The 25,782-nt window shown below is 55.2% G+C and overlaps 3 protein-coding genes across 3 annotated transcripts; 1 reads left to right on the forward strand and 2 right to left on the reverse strand.

The window, feature by feature from the left end:
* The first annotated feature begins 718 nt into the window (after window positions 1–718).
* FOXO4 (forkhead box O4) lies at window positions 719–17,227 on the forward strand. Its single transcript, XM_052673110.1, has 3 exons — window positions 719–1,159; window positions 8,224–9,465; window positions 12,731–17,227. The coding sequence occupies exons 1-2, from the start codon at window positions 734–736 to the stop codon at window positions 9,445–9,447; spliced, it is 1,650 nt and encodes a 549-aa protein (XP_052529070.1). The 5' UTR covers window positions 719–733; the 3' UTR covers window positions 9,448–9,465; window positions 12,731–17,227.
* A 1,128-nt stretch (window positions 17,228–18,355) lies between these two features.
* Window positions 18,356–23,841, reverse strand: LOC128076062 (sestrin-3-like). Its single transcript, XM_052673370.1, has 9 exons — window positions 23,606–23,841; window positions 22,221–22,424; window positions 21,941–22,123; window positions 21,619–21,855; window positions 21,425–21,536; window positions 21,220–21,338; window positions 20,668–20,858; window positions 20,060–20,204; window positions 18,356–19,636 (listed from the first exon to the last, which is right to left on the reverse strand). Exons 1-9 carry the CDS (start codon window positions 23,669–23,671, stop codon window positions 19,547–19,549), a joined length of 1,347 nt encoding a protein of 448 aa, XP_052529330.1. The 5' UTR covers window positions 23,672–23,841; the 3' UTR covers window positions 18,356–19,546.
* Window positions 23,842–24,126: 285 nt separating this feature from the next.
* Window positions 24,127–25,627, reverse strand: CUNHXorf65 (chromosome unknown CXorf65 homolog). The gene is made up of 6 exons (XM_052673589.1): window positions 25,603–25,627; window positions 25,433–25,519; window positions 25,228–25,362; window positions 25,087–25,155; window positions 24,883–25,004; window positions 24,127–24,243 (listed from the first exon to the last, which is right to left on the reverse strand). The coding sequence occupies exons 1-6, from the start codon at window positions 25,625–25,627 to the stop codon at window positions 24,127–24,129; spliced, it is 555 nt and encodes a 184-aa protein (XP_052529549.1).
* Between the last annotated feature and the right edge of the window lie 155 nt (window positions 25,628–25,782).

Genomic DNA, 25,782 nt, shown 5'->3' on the forward strand with positions numbered 1-25,782 from the left:
CGTTGCCCCGCCCGCGCATAACGCCCCGCCGCCCGCCCGCCGCCTGCATAACGCAGGGCTTATCCAGAGTACCGGGCGGCCGACGCCACCCCACTCGTGCGAATTGAGCCGTCACTCGGATGGCGCCTGCATAACGACAGTAAGTATTCATATCACAGGGCGCAGGCGATCACAACCCCAGAATCTGTATGCTCGCCGGGGCCCCGGAACCTGATTAATACAACGAACGCGTTCGGGCCCATCGCGCTTTGAGCGCCGCTCCCGTCCCGACGCCGCGCTCCCATCCCTGGCGGGGTGGTGTCCGAACGAAACCATTTCCTCACGAGACACACAAGGCCCACGAAAGGGGCACAAAGTGGGTGAGGGCTCGGTTATGTAAGCGGGGCCGCCGCGGCGCCCGCTGGGAGCTGTAGGCGCGCGGCCGCACCGCCTGCCACGCTCTCTCGTCGGAGCCACGCCTCCATCTCCCCGCCCCTCCGGCGCGGAGCTCGCCGGGAGTTGTAGTCCGCCTCCCGCTCTCGGCCACGCGCCGCTGTCCCGCCAGGACTACATTTCCCAGCGTGCCCCTCGCGCGCACGCGCACCGCGCGTTGCTGCTCCCTGGTAAACAGAGCGGCGCGGCGGCGGCGGCGGAGGGTTTGGGGTTGACAAAGGGGCCGTGGGCCGAGCCCATGCGCCGCCGCGGAGCGCGTCAGGCCCGGCGGGGCGCGGTGCGGCGGCGCTGAGTGGGGCTCATGGCGGAAGCGGGCGGCGCGGCGGCGGCGGCACCGCCGGACATCGACCCGGACTTCGAGCCGCAGAGCCGGCCGCGCTCCTGCACCTGGCCCTTACCGCGGCCCGAGCTGCCCGCGGGCGCGGCCGAAGCGGGCGGAGCGGGCGCGGCGGCGGAGGAGGGCTCGGGCGGAGCGGCGGCGGCGGCGGCGGGGCCCGGGCGGACCGAGGGGGCGCGGGCCGGAGGCGGCGGCGGAGCGGCGGCGGCGCGGAAGGGCGGCTCCCGGCGGAACGCGTGGGGCAACCAGTCGTACGCCGAGCTGATCAGCCAGGCCATCGAGAGCGCGCCCGAGAAGCGGCTGACGCTGGCGCAGATCTACGAGTGGATGGTCCGATCCGTGCCCTACTTCAAGGACAAGGGGGACAGCAACAGCTCTGCCGGATGGAAGGTGCGCGGGGCCTGGGGCTGCGGGGCCGCTTCGAGATGCTCCTTCTTTTCGCTCCTTCTTTTCGCTCCTTCTTTTCGCTCTCCCCGCTGGGCCGTTTGCAGCCGCGTTCACCTGTTGCTCCTCGTCCAGTTCCGTGCCAGTATCGCGGCCCGGTGCTGTGCCTCGCTGTGCTCGCTCCTCGTGTTCTCTGGGCTGTGCTGGAAGGAGCAAAGCTGTCGTGGAGGCCGTCGAGGAGCTGCTGAGGCATCGGCTGAAGGGTTTTTTAACTCGAGGCCGCCGTTCTTTGCCACCCCGGTGCGCAGGGCTCCGTGTAAATAAGTTTCATAGCAGGCATTCTTGGCGTTAAGGGCCTCCTTTAAAAGCGTGCTCTGTCCGAGAGTCACTTTGCAGGGACTGAGGACCTCTGCTGGAGTTTGGCAAAGGGAGAACACATCTTAGAGCTGCAGACCTCTTCCCATCTGCCGTCTCCTGCTGCTCTGTGCATGGGCAGGTGCTGCATTCAGTTAAAGGCCCGGCTCCACTTCCATCTTCTGCAGGTGGCAGCTGCAGTGCGTGCGCTGTTTGGTCAGGTGAACTCCAGCAAAGAGAAGAGGTGATGTGAGAGCTGGGCTGTGAAATAGCCCCATGGGCTGCATGCATATGTACTCCACAGCAGGTGCCCCAAGAGTAGAGGCTGAAGGGCAGCACCGCAATGATGCTGTGCTGCTGTTTGCAGCCTGAACTGCAGTGTGAGCCCATGGGTTTGGGGCTTCCACAACTCCGGCTCTGCATTCCTCTCCTGTGTGACTGAGAACCCAGTCAGTGCTGAGATTTAGCTTTGCTTCTATCGGTGCGTTGGTGGGGCTGCTTGCAGCTGGCCCAGCTCTGAAGGAGCTCACTGGGCTCACTGAGCAGCTGTGGGAGTCCTGTTGGCTGGAGAGAGGACAGGAGTGGTGGTACAGGTGCAGCTGTCTCAGCCCACGTTGGCATGAGTTGACACAGAACTTTTTCCCGCTGTATTTCTCACGCTTTCTGACAGCTAAGCGTAGTTTAGCTAAATGTGAGTATCGTGCATATTTCTTGGTGTTAAATCACTTCTTTGTGCAGGTTGAACCATCATTAAGCTTCAGTTTGAGGCAGGTTGTTCTTTTCAGTAGGTTTGGGGGGCTCATGGCAGAGGGCTCTCCCTGTGAGAGGCTGTGCACGCTGTGCTGCTCCTACTCCTGCTGTGCTCCTCTGCTCCTACTGTTGCACAGACTCGTGTTCTTCTGACAAACAGTTCCTGGAACGGTGTCTGTTCTCTTCAGGAATGTGTCTGCATCTGTTTGGCAACAGAGCCTGAGCCTGAAGTTGTGTGTTATTAAATATATCCTAAGGTGCTGTGGGGAAGCTGAAGCATTTTGCCCAGCTGGGCGCTGCAGTAGGTGGGCATGGAGCTGGTAGGGCATGGCTGTCCTCTTATTTGAATGTGCAAGGGGACCCTTGGCCTTGGGTTTACTCTGAGTTTTCATTGTGTGTCATGTTTAGGAAACGTAGTCAGATTTAACATTCAGAAAGATGGAAATGTGGATCTGGGCTCTGTTGCTGTTCTATAATGACTTTTTCCTCATGCTGAAGTTCCTTTGTAGCCCTGCAGCCTGAGGGCTGCTTCGTCCCATCCAAACTGCCACAGAGATGCACGTGGGGGGCTCCAGTTACTCCTGCTCAAATTAAGGAATCTTCTTGGTGCAGCTTTTTCAGTGTTGAACTGAAAGAGTTTGGATAAGAGAACCAAAGGTGGAGCTGCTACCCAGTGCTGCTGGGATGCTCAATGCCTTCAGCCCCCTGAGCTGTGATGTTCCTGTTGTTTTGGCAGGCAGACTGGTAACGTATTGCGTTGTGCAGTTCTAATAGAGAATTTTAGATGGGAAGTTAAAGAAGTGAACGTGTTTAGAGCATGATACACATCTGCTGTAGTTAATATAAAGCCTGTGAACTCGTTGCTTCGGAATGGCTTTGCAGCTGCTTTCCCCCAGCGCACAATGGAGGGAAATACAGCTGTTACGGTCTGTGAGGGTGCGACCTCTGAATTCAGGAAAACTCAGTTCTCGAGGAAGGTGCTGTTTGCTGTTCCTGAATTGTGTGAGGGCGCAGACCTGCTGGGTGTGCAGTCTGTCTGCTCCCTAATGCAATTCAGCTGGGGTTAAGAATTAACCGGGCTGGGGGGAGAAGTGTCGGCGCAGGGGTGTGCCTGCAGCCCTGTAATCCCCTGTGGGCTCTGCAAGCTGCTCCAGGATAAGAGGATCATTCCTTACGGCTCTCTGCCTGTAGGATGGGGGGCGTGGGGGCTTTGGGCAGAGCCGTGCCTTGCTCAGCAGGAGGCCACAAACCCCTCTGCAGCAGTCCCTGCGTGCTCCTGTTGCACTGTGTGTGTCTGTGAGTATAAGCAGATTCAGCACAGTGATGGGCACGCAAAGAACGTGGTCCCATCTAGAGCAGGGCCACGTTCCAAAGCCAGGCTTGTAATGTTCTCCCAAACCCACTGTTTTCTCCTCTGTAGGAGTAGAAGGAGCTTGAAGCTGGCCTCTTCCACATCACTTCAGCATAGGGAAGATCAGCCTTTTCCTATGCGTGCGGTGGAAAGGAAAGGACAAATGGTTCTGCAGCACTGGTTGCAGGAGGCTGAAGTGCCACGCTGTGCTCTGGCGCTTTGTGTTTGCTTCCATTCAGATGTGTGTGTGCATGGTGCAACGATTCCAGTGGCTGCAGATTGCACTGAGGAGGGACCTCTCTGGCTGCTACAGCTGTGACAGCAGCTCTTACGGTCCTCTGTAGAAGAGCAGCAGCCAGAAAGCAAAAGCAGCCCTGGCTGGGAGGTTCTGCAGGTTATCCTCACACCTTGCAAATGAGTTCCAATTCAGTTCCAATTAGGCGCGTGCTTGTTTTGCTGGAGGTGAGCTGTTCACCATTCATTGGCTCACTGACTGCTGCCCGGCCAGTTTCACTTTTTCTGTAGGCAGATGTACAGAGAGCAGGCGTAGAATGACGGGCAGGCTGTGAAGCCTTTCAGAGTGTTCCCCTGTTGTTGCTGCCTGCTGAGGCAACAATTGGCTGCGTGCCCAAAAGCCGTAAAGCAAAAGGAAATGTAAAAGCGAAGCTCAGCGTTTTAGCTCTGAGCAAGGTGCTGTTCTGCACGAGCTTCAGTCCAGTGCACGTCTGTATGCGGGGAGGGCTCAGCCTGGAGCCTGGCTGCTCGCTGCCCACAGCTGCTGGCTGTGCAGGGACGGAGGCTGAGGTGGTGTTAATCTCCCTCAGACGTTCTGGCAGTGAAAATGAAGAGGTGTGCATTTCTACATTGCTTTGATTGCTGTTGTTGTTGCTGTCGTCATTGGCACCTAACTGAATTTCACAGAAACCAGAACAGCAGTAACCAGCAGGGGCATGACAGAGCCATGCTGCGTTAGATTTGTGAGGGTTCTTTTTAAGTTCTGTGGGTAATTCTTGTTTTTCTTTCACAGGATGCAGTCGTTCTGGTCCAAGGAGAGGAGAGCTCTCCTTTTGGCAGCATCCCCTCTGCCCCATGCAGTGTGCTCCAACCCCTGGGAGCTTTTGCTGCTCCCTGTCCATTTGTTTGGCAAAGCTGCGTCGCTGAAAGATGAATTTTGCAGCACGGCTTCATCTGCGAGGCAGCCCTGAAAGGCAGCAGCTCCTGGGATGCAGGCATGGCTTGTTCCAACAAGTTCCTCCTGCTCTATCTAATCCCAAGTAGCTCGTGCTGTGTCTGCCTGCCTGTCATGTCCAACATCTAAATTGTCACGATTTCCTTCTTTTAAAGAGCTAGGATTTCCTTCTTTTGAGCTCAGACCGAAAGATCACAAGAGGGGAAAACATCCCTCCTAAGAAGCAGCTTTTCTGTCTGCGAGGCTGAGGTCTGCACCCGTGCTGGAGGGCGGCCGCAGGGACACGGCTCAGCTCTGGAGCAGTTGTTTACTTGCTGGAGCACAGCTTTGCAAAATCTCTGCCATGAAGCCTTTTCCCAAAGCCTTGGGAGCCAAGTGAAGGGGTGAGTGCTGAGACAGGCACTGACAAATGTGGGAGGCGGGGCGTCCTCCCTCGTGCAGCCTCTGAAGAATGCCGTGGCAAATTATAATTCAGTGCAATTACAGGCCTGGCTTTGGAACATGGCCCTGTGCTGGATGTGACCGTGTTCTTTGTGTGCCCGCAAGGCAGTGAGAATGCAGTGCAGGGATTGCACGTCTTGTTTTTCTTTTTGTCCTGTCTTCAGTTCTTCAGAAAGACTTTTTTTTTTCTTTTTGCTGAGGCTTCCTCTGGGATTTGTGGTAGCAACTTTGGAGGTTTTGTCAGAGAATGGCTGCAGTGCTGATGGAGCATCCCTGAAAACCCAGGCAAACATGGGCAACAACCCCAACCTACCCTTGAAGCCTTGGTAGGGCCATCGCTGGCTTCTGTAGTTAGCAGCTGTGTGCTGCAGGTGGGATGTGATGTGCTGTCTGTAAGGCTGTTGGGGAGAGCTGATGGCCTTACACACCACCTGGTGGGTGATGCCTTGCCTGCAGACCAAACAGGGCTCTGTGCGGTGCTGCTGGAGGGCTGTGTGGCAGCACAGATCTCTCCTTTCCTTTTTATAGAGCCAGGAAATGTTATCAACTGAGAAGATTCAGCGTAGTGATAACTGCTGGGGAATGAGGAGATGGTTTGCGTGGTGTTGGGCGCGCAGCTGTGGCTGTTGGTGTGTCCTGCTCCAGACACGGAGTGGGGAATCACTGTTTAAGTAAATATTTCTGCCCAAGCTTTAATTCATGTAATAGCGGTCATGAATTTCCTACTAGTCTTGTCTGAATGTGGTTTACAGGCATCAACTCTGATCCAAAAGGGATCGGAGACCCCAAAGGGGGCTTTTTTCACTGCAACACACAGCTGTACTCCATAAGATCCTCTGTGAGATGTTATGTGAGATGCAGTCGCCCATTCCCCAGCTCATTGCCAAAGAGGTTCCCATGGCTTTGGCACCAATCTGTCCTCATCCCCACACTCAGGCTGTGCTCTGCCCGGAGGCACTGCAGACCCACAGCCCATGTTGGCACCCAGTATCAGCATTGCAGGGCAGCCAGACTGCTCTGCAGCATCTCTGAAGTTAATTGCAGCTCTGCTTTTGGTTCAAGTTGCTTAACGTCAAGAAAGGAAATACGTCAGGGTTGCCTAGGGGACTGAATTCTGTCATTTCCTCTCCTGCCAGGTTTCACTTGGAGTTCTGCAGTTATTTATGGTGAATTTTCCACTCGCTTTCTCAGTGAGATTTGAGGGTGCCCTCCGTATGTCAGACCTGCGTCACTCTGACAGCTGCATCCTCATGCTGGGGAGCACACAGCATGGAACCTGCCAGGGCAGGGGCTCCTCTCCTTATCCCCATGGCTAAATTTGCTGCCTGCATGACACACAGCCAGCCCAGCACAGCCCCGATCACACATCTGTGCTGTTCTGTACTTTAGTTAGCGTGGAGATAGCCCAAAATCAAAGCAGAGCTGAGAGAGGAGCCTGAGAGCCACGTGCTGTGCGATGGGAGACGGAGCAGTGCAGCCACCATCTGTGGCCACTGACCATTGTGGCTGCTTAGCTCATGTCTGTGAGCCCTTTGCTACCTTTTGTGCAAGGGTTTCAGGCTTCCCAAAATAGTTATTTCAAGATTGCTGTTCAGTCAGAAAATTTGGTGCTAAAACTTAGGATGTGGAAAGTGATGTTATTTTTCAGGTTTCGTTGTTCATGGATCTCTTGAAGCAATGCAGGAACGCTTGCACCAATGCAGCCTGCAGGACTGGGCGTCTTCAGCAGCTCACAAGTTAATGTCAGGGGAATGAGTGAAGATCTGGGAGGTTCTTGCTATAGGAGCATGCATTGCAAGCGTGGTCACCTGGGGAGTGGGGCAGTGCTTTGGAAATGAGGCAACAGCTTCCCAGGTGATGGTACCACTCTGATTGCTGTTCTGGACTTGGAGAAGAATAAAAATGAGCTTGTATGTCCTTTGGGAATGTTTTTTCTCCAAATCCTCAACAGCCAGTGGTTGAAATGAAAGCTGACACAGAACTATTTGCACCTCTCCTTCCATCTGCACAAAACTTTCCACTGTGCCCGTGGTGTTTGTTTATCTGCAGCTGGCCTGCTTTAGGACAGTATGTTTGAGGTGGACAAAATGAGCGTGGTAAGGACTCATCTGAGAGGAAAGGGTGGGGAGAGGGAAAGCAGCAGGGCAGGAAGAGCTGTGCTTAGAAGCAGTGGAAAAGGATGATAAAAGCACAGTTGGTTCAGAGCGGTGACGTTGTGCGTGAAAACTGAAGGCTGCTTGGAGCTTTTTAGCTTGTATGACACAGGTGTTGCCCTGGACCACTGCTGTGCTACTGATACAGCACCTTTTAATTATGTGCAATTTGCCCATCTGAACTAATGAAGTGCACAGCACAGGCTTCAGGGAGGCTCGTGGAGGGGCTGCCCAAACAGCTTGCTGATCCTAAAGCGCAGGGAGGTTTATCAGCACAGCTGTGGGATGAAAATTTGCTCTGACATTGGTGTGCAGCCATTTCAGCTGGCAATTTCTAGCAAAGCTCAACCACGTGAAGGGTGTTGGGAGGGACGAGGAATGCATGCTTTGCCAAATAGGAAGATGGGAGAGGCTAAAACTGGCATGTACTGTGTGGGAGTGCATTATCAGCTTGAACATCTTACCCCATTAGAAGCACACACAGTGTACTGCATCCTTGCAGAGTGGGGCTGGCAGCCTCCAGGCTTAGCAGGACTCTTGCTCTACAGATTCTCTCTTGTTTGTATTGGAGATAAAAAAGGTGACGGGTCTGTGGAATTGGGAGTGTTGTGTCAGTATCGTGGTGGTTTCACCCCTGGTGCTGCAGTGAGGCACTGCACTTCTTGCTGGTGCTGTCAAACATGTTCAAGCAGAAATAGCAGGCTTTAGACAAGTAGCACTTTGCTATGCCTTTCTTCTCTGATTGCTGTCTGAATACACTATGAGATTTCTAATTGAGAGGCGTGGTGTAAGCAGTCCTCACATCTTGTATCTTTTTTTGTTTTCCTTTCAGAACTCTATTAGGCATAACCTGTCCCTGCACAGCAAGTTCATTAAAGTTCATAATGAAGCCACGGGGAAGAGTTCCTGGTGGATGCTCAATCCTGAAGGTGGTAAAAGCGGGAAAGCGCCAAGAAGAAGAGCTGCATCTATGGACAACAGCAGCAAACTCGCTAAAGTCAGAAGTAAAGCATCCAAAAAGAAGCCCCCTCTCCAGTCTGCACCAGAAGCCACTGCTGACAGCCCTGGCTCCCAGTTCCCAAAGTGGCCTGGGAGCCCATCTTCAAGAAGCAACGAGGACTCTGACGTGTGGAACACCTTCAGGCCTCGAACCAGTTCCAATGCAAGCACCATCAGTGCCAGGCTTTCTCCAATCCTGACCGAGCAGGATGACCTCCACGACGAAGAGCTTCTCCCGTCTATGGTGTACTCCAGTGCATCCAGCAACGTTCCACCAACCGTGACTGAGGAGCTTGAGCTCATCGATGGGTTGAATTTGATGTCTCCCAGCTCATCCGTGCTGTCTGCCCAGCAATCTGCCTCCAGTGGTCAGATCCAGAGAGATTCCAGCTTTTCCTTGCGGAGCCCGAATGCAGCTGGTCAGACCACTACGTTTGGCAATTCCCTGTTTAACCCTGTTGAAATGTCTCTGCAGAGTTCTGTCAGCCATTTCTCCGGCCCGCAGACCTTGGAAGCTCTTCTGACACCCGGCTCTCCGCCTCCAAGGGATGTGCTGATGACTCAGGTGGATCCAGTTCTCCCGCAGACTGGTGGCAGGATGAGCAGCCGAACTCTTCTGCTCCTAGGTGGACAATCCACCCCGAGTAAGATGAGCTCAGGCAACGCGCGAGGAAAGCCTGCAGAGCAGCAGGCAGAACCAGTTGGTGCCACTGTTTTGCCATCAACGCTTCCCATAGTAGCATCTCCTCAAAACACTGCCAGCATTAACAGTTTGAAGGCTCCAGTTTCTGCAACAGCTGCCCAGTCGGTCCAGCTGGGCAGTCCTCCACTGCTTTCTTCTGCTGGCCCTGCTCCTCTGGGGTTGAACCAGGACAGGCTGCCCATTGACCTGGACATTGACATGTACATGGAGAACCTTGAATGTGATATGGATTACATAATCAACAGTGAACTCATGGATGGAGAAGGACTGGACTTTAACTTTGAACCTGTTCCGTCTACTCCCAGCTATCCCAGCAGCTCACAGGCTTCCAGCCACACCTGGGTACCAAGTTAACTTCAGGAGCACAAAAAGGTAAGTGGTGCCATGTAGACACCGTGGCTCTGTTGTAACAGCATCAGCCCTGTCTGGGAAGCTTCCTGTGCCCCACTGTCAGTAGTGGAAGAGAAGTCTTTGGAAGAGAGTTGTCTTTCAGGACAAAGCTCTAGGAGAGCTGCATTCCCTATTAGAAGGGGAAAGACTGTGTGAAGGAGAGTGGATTTAACTTGACCAGGTAGTAAGCTTCTTAATGAAGTAGAGCAGCAAACTGAAATTCTTGCTGTCTCTCATTAACAAAGATGAGTGTTCTGCAGGAGGTTGGTCTTTTCCTCTGAATTTGATGTGAGAACGTATTCTGCTTACATGAGAATGGTATATTCAGAGTTGTTGAACTGAGAACTGTTTCTGTCGAGGTTGTAATTATGTTTGCAGTGTTTTCCACTATGTGTAGTTGCAAAGCCTATCTGTTTCAGGATTGTCTGCTTTGCCTGCGTGTAGCAGGACGCAGATGCTCTCGGTTTATCAGCCCTTCTGCCTTTCCCTTATCTGGGAATGGTGTCTGTAAGGTCTTGTTTGCCTGTTTGTCAGCCTATGCAGCCATCAGAATGGAAGAGGAAGAGAAAATGGGAGTGTGTGGTGTGAATGGGGATGGAAGGAGGAAGGATGTGTCAGTGCTGTCGCACTGGAGATGGAGGCATGTTTCACACTTGGAGCTCACCTAACTAATGGAAAAGGGGCAGTTGCTTTATGGGCTGAGGCACAGGCTGGGTACTGGTTGGGAGGTGGAAGTATTGCCAGGAATATCTCTTGAGGAGACAGATTTGGGATGTGTTGGTGTTGCAAGCTCAACTAATAATGCTGGGCAGATGGAAGGGCAAACTGCAGATACTGCTTGAGTTGTGGGAAGCTCTTGAGCTTCAAAATGGTGGAGGATGAGCAGAATTACCATGTGCTTTACGTTAATACTCATTCCAAGGCGAGTGAGTAACCTGAAGACAGTCTTGCTTTGAGCAAGGAGTTTTGACTGGGTGACCTCTGGAGGTTCCTTCAGCCTAAGTTCTCTGCTGATTGCTGCTGCTGTTCATGCTGTGGGTCAGATATCAGGCTGAACACTTCTCTGCTCCGCACCAGTACAGCCTTCCAGGCAAGTACTGTGGACTAGGCGCAGTGAAATGCTGTCCTTCGGGCCTGTGATGCTTAAATATTGATACACCATTATATATTGACTTTTTAAGCACAGCTGAATGCCTTTCCCCTGTTTCCTCACTGGGCTTTTTATAGCCTTGTGCACTCATTAAGTGCTCTGGAATTACGGAGTGTTTGCCTTAAACTGGGCATCTTCAGGTGGAATATGACAACTCGGTTTTGATTTCAGAGCTCTTCAGCTGTGTGAAGACAGTTTGCAAGCCGGTGGCAGAGGTTGGTGCATCCTCAGCACTGTTTCCATGGGGCCTTGTCCTGAGCTCTTGTGGTTCTGTACGCCGTGCATCGCGTCTGGAGAGAGCATCCACTTCATGGAGGGAAATGTTCACAGCAGTGTTTACGAAACGTGGATGCTGCAGATATCCTGCAGTCCTGGCTGCATTCGTTAGCTGGGCTGGGTAGTCAACAGAATACAGCATATCATACACAGCTTTATTTTTTGAAGGGATATAAAATAGGGGAAGCTGACCAAATGTATTTCAAAGGGTAGGGACTAATGCTGGTGAAGGCATGGCTGCAATGAAAGGCAGAGGGAGAAGATGAGGCTCGTAGCAGCAGCTGTGCTCTTGTTCAGCACAGATATTCAGTGCGTGCGTTGTTTAATCAAAGCAGAGTCACCTTGTTCTGGTGTGCCAGGCTTTCATATTGCCGTGTGAAGTTCACACTAGTGAAAGCTACCACAGATGACTGCTAGCATTAGAGCCACCCCAAACAGTGTCTGCAGGCTGGTTTGTGTCCCCCTGGGTTGGGTATGGCTGTAACGCTGAACAAAAGCTGCTTATCAGAGAGTGCTGGTGGTCACGCACTGTGATTCGGAACATCGCTGTTCCTCACGGTGTGCAGAGCAGGCAGGACTTTATCCCCTTCTGCTGTGGTAAGACTGATGAGTGTGTCCACAGCTCCCCAGTGCTCTGCTTAGACCCCTTTACATGCAGATGAGAGATCCAGCACCAAACCCTTGCCTCTGCCCAGCGGTGATGCAAAGCCCACAGAGCACCTCTTGGCCTGCAAGGAAGAGTGGCAGCGTGCCAGCACTTTCCTTGACTGGCAAACACGGAAATCCTGCCATTGCTGCTGCTGACTGCATGGATAATGTGTGGTGAAGGTGCTCGATGTGCACAGTGCTTTGTGGGCTGAAGGCTGTGCAGGCAGCGTGCCCACATCTGGAAGTAGTGGTTGGCCTGCAGGTGCTCCTCCATGCTTCATGCTGGTGTCCCCTGTTGGTGGCTTTGTGCTTGCTCAGCCCCGTGCCTTTCCGTACCGTTTTGGTGTGAGGTCCATCTGCTCTTCTGGTAGAGCTTCGCTAACGATCTCCACGTGTTCAGTTGGGATTAGCTCTGTAGCCTGCAGAGCCCTTTATCCCTCGCCCAGCTTGGGCCAGACCCGGTGTTTCTGTGCTGTTCTTTAATTCCTTTCAGTCCCAACACTGCATTTTGTTCTACTAGAAATCTAATAACTAACTGACCCGCCTGCATTGTCTCACAGTTGCCCTGGAGCCTGTTGCTCTGGCTGCTTTTCTTCTTGTCGGGGCTGATGCCCTCCTGCTGCTTCTTCACCATCCCACAAGTTTCATTTTGTGCTCACCAGTGCTATTGCTGAATTTGAGAGACTCGGTGCCCTGCGTTTACCTTCTCATTCTGCCTCAGATTGTCTTAAATCTGCTGAGATCTCTCCCCAGCCTTGTTTGCTGCTCTGAGTCCAGCCAGAATGAGGCGGAAGGTCTTTGTCCCTTCCCTCCCGACTCGCATTTGTGGCTGCCCTTCCTTGCTACTTTCTCACAGTGCTTCTGGTGGCAGCCCAGTCCTTAACACCTGCTTATCTCACGGAGCTTTGGTGCCATCAGCTCGCAGGAGGAGTGCTTACTTCTGACCTGTGTGCTTTTGTTTCGTCCTGCTGTCTCAACGGTACTGAGTTCGGGGCTGAGCAGTTGTGTCCTCTACTTGACTCCTCCATCAAGGTCTCTGTGTTTGTTCCCTCGTGTCAGTGGGCATCCTTTGAGCAGCGCAGGGCTGACTGATAGTAACCATCTCCTTATCTGTGCATCCAGGATTGCCACCGAAGCTGAGATCTAACTGTTCACTCTTTTTCTTCTCCCTAGTGTCCTTCAGGTTTTGAACATTGGGTTCTGACTTCGCTTCCCACCCCCTGGCAGAGAAAAGAACGGAGCATGTTGGATTTGCTTTCCCTGCACGCCACACCTTGGGCAGAAGGGGCTGCCCACCTGGGAAGAAGGGGCAAACTGCATCTGGCTGCAACAGGAAGAGGTTAAAAATAAGAATCCTGTTATGTGCCACGTCTCTTCCTACAAACCTGACCCTGCCATGGACCTTCTGGGGAAACCCTGGGCTGTGTGTGTCCGGAGAGGAGCCCTGGTAGAAACCTCGGCCAGAAGCCTCTGTGGCGGGCAGTAGTGTTTTCCCATGTGAAGAGTTGGGTTTGCTGGAGGAATGTCTCCATGGCTGTCCTCTCTCTGCTACGGCAGAAAGTCTCCCAGTGCCTCGGGCTGGCGGAGGGCTGCTCGCTTCCCTCTTGCCTTGAAATAGTTGGACGTTTTCATTAAAGCCACCAGATGTGCACTTGGAATCCCACGGACTGGCAGAGGAATGGGAAGCAGCGTGCTGGTGGAAGCCTGGTGGGAAGAGGGGTGCTGTTATGGGGCTGGGGTCGGTTCCACTGTGCCCTTCTCACCGGATCAGCCATCATCTTTGTGCAGCGAAGGGCTGTGGTTGTGGCATTAGGGGCTTCCTTCATTCATCTGAGAGGAGCAGTGTTGAGTTTTCCACTATGCCAACTGTGCCCTGTTGAATCCTAAGCATGTTCACAGAAGTCCCTATGCTGTTCTCAGCACATTCCCAATACGCCAGGCTGATGTAAAATAGGCACGGGTGCCAATAGCTGTTTATGGGACGCGAAAGCATCATCTGGGGGTTTGTTTCTCATCTGTCATGCTACAACAGAGAAGGGGAAAGCCTGGGTGTGGCCTTAACAGAGCCCTGGTTGCTTTTCAGAAGGGCATTTTCTATAGATGAAATATTTTTTTACTAATCTGGGAACTTTCTACAGTGAATATGAAGCCAATGTTAAGTGTGTCCCCGTTGGGCGTATCAGGAGCCTCTGAGGAGGTGCCAGTGACAGACTTCTTTTTCAGAGCTGTATTAGGAACAAACATATTTGATGTTGGATAATGTGTATGATTGAGGGGAGAGTTGGCAGATCCCCACAGTTTCCAACAGCCGTGTGGGGAAGGTTGTACATTATTGTAATCTATATGTAAAAGTAGCTGCAAATTACATAGAAGCTTTTCTAAACCTTTTTAAATATATATTATATATTTTAATTGAGAATGAGATTATTGGATAAAAAAAAAACAAAAAACAAACCAATACTTGCTGCATCTGTCCCCTGGATAGCAGATAACACTACAGAGTGGGAGGGGACAGGCCTAAGGCATTTTGGGCCAAGAAGCTGAAGATGTCATTAGTACAAGTGGGAAGAGCACTGCAGTGTAACTGGGAATACTGCCTCCCCTAAAGCAAGTGGAAGGCACCAGCATGGCATTCAGCCACAGCTTCTCGTGTGGTCCCCTGGATGCAGCATTCCCACTGTGCTGGGGGATGCCAGCCATTAACTGCACTCCTCGTCCCTTTGGTAGCTGGGCTGCGTTGCAGGGATTCCCGTTTGTGGGATGCTGTGGGTTTGGCTGTGCTCCATCTGCTGGAGTTCCAGGCAGAGCGATGGTGAGCACTGGCCGGTGTGTTTGGCAGCTATCACCTTGGGTTCTGTGATTTTATTTGTTGCTGGGGTTTCTTGTGCTGCTGGGGAGCATCACCTCGGGGCTGTGTCAGATCTTGTCCCATCTCTTGGTTCTTGCAGGACAGAAGCTAGGAAAGAGGAGACCAGTTCACTTGGCACACTTCTGCTACCATTTGGTGCTGGCAGTGGCAGGACCTGGTGAGAGCTGGTGGTGCTTTTAGGGTATTCCAGTAGGCTGGGTCTGGCAGAACCCCTCTGGGCTCTTTGCTGAAGGAGGAGATGGTTTCTGCTCCGGTTTCCATCGTGCAGTGCCGTGAGCCATGTTGTCTCGCCACCTTGTCTGCTCTGTTGTCATGGACCTCATTTCGTTTTCATTTGAGTGGAGATTTGGAACACTGGGAGTGGTTTGTCTGCCTGCCTGCACCAAGGAGTCTTCAACAGCCTTATCCTCAGCACGCTTGGCCATCAGAGCCCTTGCGTAGTCTGATAACCTCTGCTTTGAAGGCAGTCTCTGTGGCAGACCTCATGGCAATGCACTTAAAAATAATCCACCATCTGCATGTCTGGCCACACCTCGCTGCAGCAAAACCAAAAACGTTGAGGAGGCAGATCATGAGCTGGGATACCAGGTCTTGAGCCACGGATGCATATTCTCACTGCAATTAGTTCCTTACTCAAATCGACAGATAGCCTTTCCACAAACACCTCATGCTACATATGGCATGTATTGCACATAATGACTGGCCATTATGCTGATTCACTTAATAGATCCGGTGGGATTTGGGTTTTCGGGTGGATAATAGGCCACTTTGTTTGCTTGGACCCCCAGGGCAGACAAGTCCCATGATGTGCAGAATGAGCTGATGGCTGCTGTGCTTAGGGGTGGTTCTGCTGCTTCACAGCTGTGTATCAAGGACAGGATAGCTGCTCAGTGTGACTCTAATGCCTTTATCATGAAAACAGAGCCCAAAGCAATAGGAAGGGCGTTGTTAGCAACAGGTGCTCTCCATCCTCAATGCAAGAGCAGCTGGCAGGGGCTGAAGGAGCTGGAGCTGGTGCTGAGGATGGTGCTCAGAAGGAGTGCTCAGGGAATGCAGTGTTATGGGCTCGGGCAGATTGTCTGCTTGTTGGTATGTGTGGCAGGGCAGTTTGGATCCCGGTCACCGAGGGCAGAGATGCAGAGAATTTGGGAGTTCTCCAACCCCTTCTCAAATAACTTCCCCTTCATAAAGCTTTTCTAGCCTGGGATGTTTCCTCATAGGACATAAAGGACTTTCAAGTTCTTAAACCACCGCTTGCTGAAGGCTGGGAGGTCTCACTCAGCACTTCCATGGGATTTGTGTCCTTTCCCAAAGTGTTGGCTTCCAACAGATGCCGAGTGCAGCACAGCATCTCGGTGGGTCGTTCCTCTGAGTCAGCAGCAATGACCAACAGGGACGTATGGGGGCTGTTCCTGTAAGCAGGGATCGGGCTGGGGTCAGGGAGCAGCTCTGAGCCTGGTGGGGAAAGAGGGCAGGGGACACTGCTGTGGGGACTGCTGCTCCCTGACAAGTGCCTGGGGGGCTCCTGGCATGAAGCCCTCCGCCGTGCTGTGTGCACCTTCCCTGTCCTCACCGTACCAAGTTCCATTTGCATCCAGAGGATCAAATGCTGTCTTCCGCAGCGTGAGGCTGCGTGCTCTGGGTCTGAAGGGTTCTGCCCATGGAGCCTGCTGGGAGGCACACGTATTGCTTTCATTTACGCCTGAGTTTAGCTAATTGCTTGAGACTTCTTCATAACTTGAGCGTATTTCACTACTACCAGCTCCCTGTCGAAGTTTGGGCTATTGAAAGCTGCTTAGAGCCCTTAATTTCCATAGCTGGTGTGTCTAAAACCACGCTGGTTTTAGTCCCCTGCCTGGGCTGCTTCACAAACAGCAGTGCCATCATTCTGCTGAGAGCAACGAATGCAGTGGGAGCATTCCGGAGCCCAGCTGTGCTCATAACTGAGGCTCATGCTAGAAGCAAGTAGCACTAATCAGCTTTTCCAAAGGAAATGCCTAGAAAGCTTTTCTATAGATCATGATTTGTTCATTTTCTTACTTAAGTGCTTATTTATAGTCACACTCAAATGCTCCAGGGCTAGCCTTGCTCCAGGAGGGAGAAACCTGTGTCTGGTGCTGCGGGTGGGGGTGTCTGGGGAGAGGGGGGTCACCGAAATAATGTGCAAGTTTGGACCATTATCCAAAAAAAACACTCATATCAATTTTGGGACGTGAACCTGAACAGGGATGGCGTAGGGTTTGCCTCAGCTGCGTGTCTGGTGAAAAGTTTGTTCTGATTCACGTGGGGAAAAGCAAGCAGGAGGTGACTCCGGGTGCCTGGAAGCTCAGTAGCGTGTGTAACTCATCACTACAGCTCATAACCCTGGAGAAAGGGACCCTTGTGGTGCCGAGCAGGAGGGCATGGCCACAGCTGGTGCTCCCAGTGTGTCTGGAGAGGTCTGGCTCTGCAGGGTGTAGGGCACTTCTGCTGGGAGCAGCCTTCTTCTGAGAGCTGGGGCTGGTTTGGGGAAGAGGTGCTTCCAGCACAGCTTTCTGCACTGCCAGCGCAGGCACCGCACGTAGGATGGGCACCACGAGCAGATGCCTTTCCCACCCCATCCCCCTCTGCACACTTTCACCCATTTCTCAAGAGAATTTTTTTTTTTTTTTACATAATAAATCTCTGCTTTTGTTTGCTCTCTGTAGCAGTGTAACTTCTGAACCATTACAGGCTCTTTGTTACCATCTGTGCTAGCAAGACTGTAGAATGTGCTAGACTAGGGGGGAATGTTTGACAAATAAAAAACCTGTAATCCTCTACTCTGTGTCTCATGCGGTTTGTTCTGGTGTGCTGATGGGGGCCCATTTTTATTGTGTTTGTGGTTTTTTTTTACTGATTGATTTTCCTTGCCTTCAGCTTCTTTCCTTCACCTCCCCACGCTATCAGGGCAGACTGTGTGCCCTGTGAGAGCTGCAGTGTGCTCCTAAGTGTGCAGATCTCTTTGGTGCCAGTGGTGCTGCCAAGCTCTAAAGCTGACCCTGGGCAGCTGTAACTTCTGCAGGATTGTTCTGGAATTGTGCTGACCTGCTCAGGGCTTGTCCTCCTTGACCTGAGTGCAAATGGCTCTGTTCACTTTGCATGGAGATGTTTGGTGTTCACTTGTATTCCACCAAGTGTCAGCAGTTGTGCTGGCTGTCTCTAGGAGCACAGAGGTGGAGTTGCTGCTCCATCCAGCAGATGCTGTCCATTAGGATGTCAGTGAGCTTCCATCCTTATGTACTCCAATGTCACTGTCTCCAGATCTTTATGGTCAGATACTTGTATTAAAAGGTGTGGGTAGCTTGGTATTCAGCAAGGTCTGAGGAAAGACCACCATTGAAAAAGTGTGAAATCAGTGGTTGCTGGTAACTCTTTAAAAGGATCTTAAGCTTCCTGCTTCAAGTCTTAAGCTGATCTCCAAATATAGGAGGAGATCCTCAGGGGAACTTGACTCCCACACCTGTTCCTGGGATGGTTCTTGGGGCTTCCTTCAAGCACTCAGTTTGGTGCAGTTGGGAAAAGAAAATACACGGGGTGGATTCTGCAGTTGTTGATTGGTTCAGGGAGGATTAATTCCAGATTTGACATAGAACAGGGGAACATTTGTTCCCTCCCAGTGGTTGTTAATAGGTTTTACGCTCATCTTAGCATTGCCAAGGAGAGCAGAGCTAGTTGCCCAGCCCTGCTATGTTCCAACCTAATGGATGCTTGAGTTCTGTATGCCTTTCTGATAGATGATGTCACCATTTCTCCAGTGGTGCAGTCCCTGGTGCTGGAATTCCCCACTGCAAAGCTTAGCTGGGATGTTACAGCACCTTTGGGCAGCACACCCAGCCCTGCCCAGCACAGCCATCCACGTACCAGCACCATCCCAGTACATCCTGCCCCAGCCAGAAAGAAAACACACATCCATGTCAAACATAATATATTTATAGCAAAAATAGGCTTTTTCTTTAGCTTCCATACACAAGGTTTTCTCCCCGTACATTTACGCAGTAAACAGGTCGACTGAAGCAGCGTGCACTGGGCTGACCTTACAGCTGCCCTCACTTCAGACTCCTGCTGATGATGGGGGGCCCTGAACCCCTCCTGCAGTTGCTTTCCTGTGCCCAGGGGAAATCAGGTTCCCTCACCCCCAGCTCTGGGCTGTGCACATGCATGGAGCAGCCCTGGGCCAGGAAGCTCCTGGTAGGCTGGGCTGGTGCTGCTCACCCGGGGCAGCCCCAGGAGCCCCCAGCCTATGGCTAGGGCTTCCCTTAGCTCAGCTGGGCTGTTAAGAGCAAACGGCTGGGCGAAGGACCCCAGCCCTTGTGGCTGTGAGAGGAAGATGCCAGCTCTGTGTTAACTCAGGAAGCCTCCCTCATTTCTCTTGAACCTCCACCAACAGGAAGCAGCGTGGGCTTCAGGACTAACAACCCTGCAGACAGCCACAAGTCCTCTGTGCAACCCTCCAGAGCCTGAAGGCTGTCAGAGGCTCTCTCATCCTGCTGAAGGAGTGCCAAGGGCACCCACCTACAAGAGCTTCATGGGTTGGAATTGGTTCCAAACTGACCCAGTCAAACAGACCCACAGGGTTTTGTTTGGCACGTGGACATGGATGGCAGGACGTGGGCACAGCAGCAAGTGCATCCCCTCCCTGTGCTGGGCTGGGACCCAGCGCAGCCCCTTCCTGGCACACTGCAGTGCACCCACCTGGCTCCTAAGCAAGATGTTGCCTCCATGGAGGCTGTCAACAGGGGAGAAAGCAAAGCTCCTGCAGGAACGGGGTGAGGAACTGCTGCTCATCCTAACCCTCCAACACAGCCTGGTCCCCTCCTGACACCCCACCCGTGTCTTTGGCGGTCCTCCATGGAGAGGTTCAAGTCTTCAGCATCACACCAACATCTCAGCAGCACGGAGTTGCCTCACAGTTTGGTAATTGCACGTAACAGGGCCACTCAGCGTGCCCCACAAGGGAAAAAAAAAAAAATAGAAGGAACAAGACAGTCAAGTAAACTAAATGGAGTCATCCCTCGCCGTCTGTCCCAGCACGACGGGTCACACACAAGTCCAGGGAGAGAGGATGCTGCCCGGCCCTGCCGCAGCGCAGCTCCCACCGCCTACGAGACCATGTACTGGGTGATGGCCTGCAGTGCATACAGCAGCTCTGCCTGCATCCTGGCCTCCAGAATGAGCAAGTTCACGTGGACCTGGAGGAGAAGCAGGAGAAGCTCATGCAGCAAGCACCCACCCAGATTAAGGAGTCATTTGGCAAAGGACAAAACGCTCTCAGGTTTTCCAGCACGGGCAGATGCACTTTCCCCCTCCTGTCCTGCAGCCTGTGGCTGTTGCCAGAGCTGTGTCCTGGGCAGCTCCTAGCACACTGGGCATCAGCACATCACTGCTACAGATTACAGCCAGACCAAGGGCTTGCCCACCAAGGGATCACCACCTCTCAGCTCCCCATGCTGCTGGTGGCCCTGTGCCACAACACATCACACCCAACTCCTTACGAACAGCCTGTTTCCATTTTCCCCTTGCTCTCATTTGGTGGCTTAAAGGTTTCTTCTCCTTGAGCATCCCAACCCTCAGCTCTTGCTCAACCCCTCTCTGAGGCACAGCGGATGCCCTACCTTTTCGCTGTGCTTGAACTGCTTCCAGAACCTGTCAAACATTTCTGGGTTTGTCTTCTCTGGGTAGCAGGTTACCGTTTTAATGTAAACTTTCAGCATTCGCTCCAGTAGATGATTCACTTCTGCATAGTCGTAGTCATCGTACCTGCAGGGGGCACGGGGCAGTCACAGCCAGCACCTGGCCCCAACCACACACCTGTCCTGTGGTCCATCTGGGACACGTCACAGCCATGGGGCAGGGACATAACATTGTCCACTGAGCACCGAAGCCCCATCTGTGCAGCACCTTGCAGCAGCCATGCATAGTCATAGAGCAGTTGGGTTAAGGAAGGGACCTTAAAGTCCACCCAGTCCCACCCGTGCCAGGGGCTGGGTGCCTCCCACCAGCTCAGGCTGCCCAGGGCCTCATTCAGCCCAGCTGTAGGCACCAGCAGGGATGGTGCACAACAGCTCCCTGGGCAGCCTGTGCACTTGCATCATTATGTCTCTTCCAAGCCCATGCACAAGAACACCTCCACACATCTGGGCACACAGCAGGAGAAGCCCACTCTCTTCCCACCTGGATTGACTTGGCTTTTTCCCCTGGACCACGAGGTTGCTGTCGTTACCTGATGCCAAACATGCAGTGGATGTAGTTCCAGATGCCCCGCTTGAAGACCGAGGGTTCGCAGCCCTGCCGCTTGGCCATGGCACTGCTCTGCAGACCATCCACCATGCGGAACTTCTCATCCAGGAGATGCCCGATGTCAGAGTAGAGCCGGTTCACCAGCGAAAAGCCATGGTCTTCCCAGGAGTAATCCTGTTGAACACAGCAAGAGGTTTTTGCCACTGCAGAAAAGACTTTGAGGCATGTTCCTGGGAAAAAGGGCTGTCAAAGACCTCGGGATGTGGCAGAATTCACAGGATTTGCTCTGCCACAAGTCACAGCATCCCTCACCAAGCAGCTTGGGAACAATTTTGACCAGCACCTCAGTGCCAACCCACACCCAGCCCAGAGGGGGCATGCAGTGTTCCTCGAGGGCACAGGTAAGCAGTCACCATGCCTCCCAGCCCTCTGTCCCATGGTGGGGCAGAGCTCTGTTTGGGCATTTTGGGGCCATGTAGGCACCCCATGAGCACCCACCCACTCCCTGGATAGGAGGAGAGTGTAGGAGCCTCACCTGGACTCTGAATACCTGCATCTGCTCCTCGTCGCGCCGCGCAAAGTCCTGGTACCCAAAGTCAGGGTCCTGCAGATAGCACGCGAGGTTGGCGGCACCGGTGACCTCCCCGTCAGTATCTGAGTGGGGAGAGCCCACAGATGGTTGGTGCTGCCCCGTTCCCAGGCACTGCTGGCAGCGATGCTCCCATCCCGCACCCCCTCACCTTCCTCGCGGTCCGGCGGCAGCGGCCTCGTCTCCTCCCTGCCCTCAGTCTCCACGTGGATCCTCTGAACGCGCTCCCGCAGCGAGTCCAGCTCCATGCAGGAGTCCAGGGACTGCACAGGAGCACGGCACACCGTGAGGATGGGACACTTCCCACGCCATCCCCATCCTCGCAGTCCCACCCTAGGGGCTCACCCTTTTGCGGTTGATGCGCAGCAGCTCCTGCCCGCAGCCGTTCCCCATGGCGGCCTCGCAGAAGCACTGGTTCCCAGGTGGAGAGGGCTTCAGCGAGCCCCTACCCCCCGGCCCCTCCTCCTGCTCACAACCGCAGCCGAAAACGAAGCTGGCAAGTGCGTGGCAGTGCGCCAGGAGGACGACGGCGTGCACCAGCTCTGCCAGCGACCAGCTCCACTCGCTGATCTTCAGCAGCTTCTGCAGGACAGACGGGACAGCGATGCACGGCGGGCAGGCAGAGTGCGGGCACCCCATCCGCACCCGACCCGCGCATCCCTGCTACCTCGATGTGCTCCTTGGTGATGAGCCAGGGCCTGTGCGCCAGGATCTTGTTGATCTCGTTGAGGTTGCGCAGTTTGGGGGGGATGAAATCGAGACCGCGCAGCCACTGGGGATCCCCCCCCGCCCGCAGGAACTGCAGCACGTGGAGGTTCACCAGGTACCGGCAGTGGTGTCGCGCGGCCGCCTGCAAGAACCAAACGTCAGCCCTATGGGGAGCAGCCGCCTCACCCCCACCAGTTGGCTTCTGCAGAGCAATCCGAGGGCCGCCGGGATGGGCTCACCATGATGGCGATGTAGTGGCGGCAGTCGAAGGGCAGCGGGCCGTCCATGTGCAGCAGGTAGTGCTGCGTCTTCAGGAAGCTGTCGAGGTAGCGCGGGTGGTAGCCCATCTGCTGGGTCACTGCCTCCAGCCGGCCCCGGCTCGCCAGAGCCTTCACAAAGAGGAACTGAGGGCGCTCGGGTTCGCCGCCAGACATCTTCACCACCTGTGGGAGCACAGGAGGGGATCAGGGGGTCCCTGTGCAGTCAGAGAGAGGATGCCCTCGGAGCCCAGCCCGGGTGCCCATCACTGCCGCGTCAGGCCTGGTTAGCTGCAGTCCATCACACCCGTGGAGGAGCAGCGCGGGATGCAGCCGTGGCTATTTTGTACCATTGCTGGTAGCAAATGCAGTCACTCAGGTGTCAGTGCTTTGCTCAGGTGCCATTTGGAGCTTTGTTTTTGGTTTGAGGGCAAAGGACGGCAAAAAAAGGAAAACCAAGAGGGGATGAGGAACGCCAGCTTCTGTATCCCAAGGGCAAAGGCTGGCAGCGAGCTGCCCTGGCTGTGCATGGAGCTTCCCAGCTTGGTGCCAGGGCCACCAGGCGTGATGGCTTCTTCTCTCCGGGTGCAGAAGAACTAAGAGCAGCCCTATAGCCACGTGTGGGCCATGGGGACAGGGCTGCCATCCAGCCCCACCACCCTGACAGTCTCTCCCACCCACATCCCCTCCCAGCACTGGGGCTGTTCCAGCATCCCCATGGCCTCACCGCTCACACCCAAGTGCCGCCACACCTCGCCGTCCCCAGCCGTCCCCGACCCCCTTCCGGGCATCCCAGCGCCCGGTTCCAGCCGCTGCCCCTCGACGGCAGCCGTCGGGGCCGGGACCCGCCTCCTCCCCCACTCCTGGTGCACAGGAACCCACCGGAGGGCTCCCCCCGACCCCTCCCCGAGGCGGCTCCCGGCTCCCTGCGCCCCGCCGGTGACGCCAGCCCTCCCGCAGCCCCCGTCCCGCTGTCTCGGTCTCGAGGGCAATGCCGGTAACCGGTGAGGGCTGCCGGTAACCGGGGCCCCATTGTGCGAGCAGCGGCGGCGGCAGCGCCCCCGGTGCGCAGCGCGGGCAGTGCAGGCGGAGAGAGAAAAACAACTTTGATTGGCAGTGATGGAGGCACGGCGCCTCCCGCATCCCGCACAAAGGGGACGGCGCCGCCGCACCGATACCGGCACCGGCACCGGGCCCCGCTGCGGGACAGCGCCGGCCCCGAGCCCCGGCGGCGGACGGCGAGCATGGCGCGGCCCGGGGAGGGGCGGCGGCCGAGCTGCGGGCAGGGCCGGTGCTGCGGGCAGGACCGGGGCACAGTCGAGCGCGGGGCCCGGTGGGGGCTCCGGTAGCGGCGGGGCGGGTCCTACCTGCCCCGGCAGCCGCTGGCACCGGCTTCCTCGGGGGTGCTCCACGCTCTGGGGACACACGATCATGGTGAGCCCGCGCCGAGCGCCGCCGTGCCGATGCTCTCTGCCTGCTGCCGGCACTGCCCCGCCCGCTCCGCTCCGACCCGTCCCGTCCAGTCCAGCCCCGCCCGCCCCGTCCAGTCCCGGCCGCCGGCACTGCCGAGCCGGGCACCGCTGCAGCCCGGACCGGGAGGGGGCGTGGCGTCTGCTCCGCCTCTTCCAATCACCTTCCCGGGGGGGAGGGTCATGCTGAAGCCACGCCCCCAAGCTCCCTCTCGGGGCGGAGCCAGAGGGGGCGGAAGCGCGGTAGCGCCATGTGGGCAGGGGTGGAAAGTTACCCGTCCGTCCTGCGCCGAGGCCACGCCCAAAGGCAGGGCTTGGGCTTGGGATGCCCCACCGCTAGGGGGCGCCGCGGGGTGGGTCGGACCCGAAGCCACGTGGCACGATCTCGGCTTGAGTGCGGAGCGCTGCTTTATTGGGCCTCAGCGCCGCCGCGGCTGCTGCCGCCTCCCCCATTGTGGTTTTGCCGTTGTGGTCTTGCGGGGAGAACCGTGCTGCTCCTCCCGGGGTCGGGATGTGCCCCTCCCTGCTGCCTTGCCCTGCTTAGGGGACAGTGTGGGGTGAGGGGCGTGAGGATGGGGACGGTGGGACTCTGGGGAGTGGGCAGTAGAGGGGAGGAGGCACAGGGATGTGGCCGTGGGAATGGGGACAATGGGACAGGAGGATGTGGGTGTGGAGGGGGCAGAGAATGGGGTGTGAGTGTGGAAGGGGATGGGGGTGGTGGAGCACAAGGATGTGGACATGGGATGGCAAGGGAATGGGGACAAGGGGCATGAGGACCTGGCCATGGGAATGGGGGCAGCGGGTCACAAGGATATGGGCACAGGATGGCAGGGAATGGGGACTGCGGGAATGGGGCTGTCAGAGGATGTTGGCCACGGGCAGGAGATGGAGACAGTAGGACATAAGGATGTGGTCACGAAGTTGGCCAGGGATGGTGTTCCAAACACATAGAGTGGGATGGAGATGGTGGCATGGAGACAAAGACTGGTGGAGAACCAAGGTGGGGCTTGGGGGTGATGTGGCATGGGAACAGCAAGTGTGAGGATGGGGCAGCTCCTTCAGTCCAGGGTGCTGGAAGTGGGAAGGGACCCTGATCACATTGGACCCATGGCCAGTGGTGGCCCTGTAACCAGGGGTGGCCCCAGCGCCATGCGATCCCGCCGACCGCCCCGTACCGCTCCCTGAGTGTGGGCCGCAGTGGGCAGCATCTCGGTGCTTGGTCCCTTCCTGCTTTCCAGTGTCTTTGGGGAACGGAACAGCTTCCGATGCGGGTGCTGCCCATGCAGCCGCAACGCCTCTGCACCAGAAATGGGACTGGGGGTTCTGCAGCAGCCCCAGGCTGGGAACACCACTCCACGCATTCCCATCCCTTCACCCACCGGTCAACGCCATGCTGGGATTCTTCAGGATGGGCACAAAGGACTGTGCTGTCTGCTCCTGTGCAGTGCCTGCAGGGATGCACTATTATGCCCCCTGTCCCCACTGAGGTGCCCATGGGGACCACGAGACCCTGCACATACCAGGGGCACCAAACTCAACCCTACAGACATAGTAGGTGCTGCGTGCCGGGAGGAAGTCACTTGCCCTGTCCTGCATGGTCTTCACTTGGAAAAGCATCTTGGGGCTGCCCAGCTTGTCACACAGGTCAATGGTCTCTGCAAAAGCCACGTTGCGTGGGCACAGCATCCCACCCCTGTGGGCCCACCCGCTGACCCCCATGCTCACCACTGGGGGGGACCCCCACTTTGCTGCGCAGGTGAGACAGCAGCAGGAGCACGGGGCAGTCGGTGTTGGCCAGGAAGCTCTGGTTGTCTGCAGGGAAACAGTGGTGGCCAAGGGGACCCTGAGCACCAGTGGGGTGGCACGGAATGAGCCTGTGGCTGTGGGAGACTCACCACTGTGGGTGATGTAGATGAACATGCTGCCACTGTGGGGATGCGCCTGGTGCTGCCCCACAGCGTTTGTGAAGGTGGGAGGGGGGTTCTGGGGGCTGGCGTTCTGGAGTTTCCCCCATTCTTCCCAAAATCATAGAATCACAGAGTCATTCAGGTTGGAAAAGACCTCTGGGAATCCTT

Source organism: Tympanuchus pallidicinctus, unplaced genomic scaffold (genome assembly GCF_026119805.1).
Source record: "Tympanuchus pallidicinctus isolate F22 unplaced genomic scaffold, pur_lepc_1.0 scaffold13, whole genome shotgun sequence".
Taxonomy (NCBI): Eukaryota; Metazoa; Chordata; class Aves; order Galliformes; family Phasianidae; genus Tympanuchus; species Tympanuchus pallidicinctus.

What these genes read in the sequence shown, in the direction of transcription:
- FOXO4 (XM_052673110.1), top strand. Translation starts at nt 734, where the DNA reads ATGGCGGAAGCGGGCGGCGCGGCGGCGGCGGCACCGCCGGACATCGAC. An exon ending in ACAGCTCTGCCGGATGGAAG is followed by an intron (nt 1,160 to 8,223) that starts GTGCGCGGGGCC and finishes TTTTCCTTTCAG; the next exon opens with AACTCTATTAGGCATAACCT.
- LOC128076062 (XM_052673370.1), bottom strand. Translation starts at nt 23,671, where the DNA reads ATGATCGTGTGTCCCCAGAGCGTGGAGCACCCCCGAGGAAGCCGGTGC. An exon ending in TGCGCATCAACCGCAAAAGG is followed by an intron (nt 21,537 to 21,618) that starts GTGAGCCCCTAG and finishes GCTCCTGTGCAG; the next exon opens with TCCCTGGACTCCTGCATGGA. An exon ending in AGTTCAAGCACAGCGAAAAG is followed by an intron (nt 19,637 to 20,059) that starts GTAGGGCATCCG and finishes CTTCTCCTCCAG; the next exon opens with GTCCACGTGAACTTGCTCAT.
- CUNHXorf65 (XM_052673589.1), bottom strand. Translation starts at nt 25,627, where the DNA reads ATGTTCATCTACATCACCCACAGTG. An exon ending in GGTTGAGTTTGGTGCCCCTG is followed by an intron (nt 25,156 to 25,227) that starts GTATGTGCAGGG and finishes GCATCCCTGCAG; the next exon opens with GCACTGCACAGGAGCAGACA. An exon ending in TCCCAGCATGGCGTTGACCG is followed by an intron (nt 25,005 to 25,086) that starts GTGGGTGAAGGG and finishes TTTCTGGTGCAG; the next exon opens with AGGCGTTGCGGCTGCATGGG.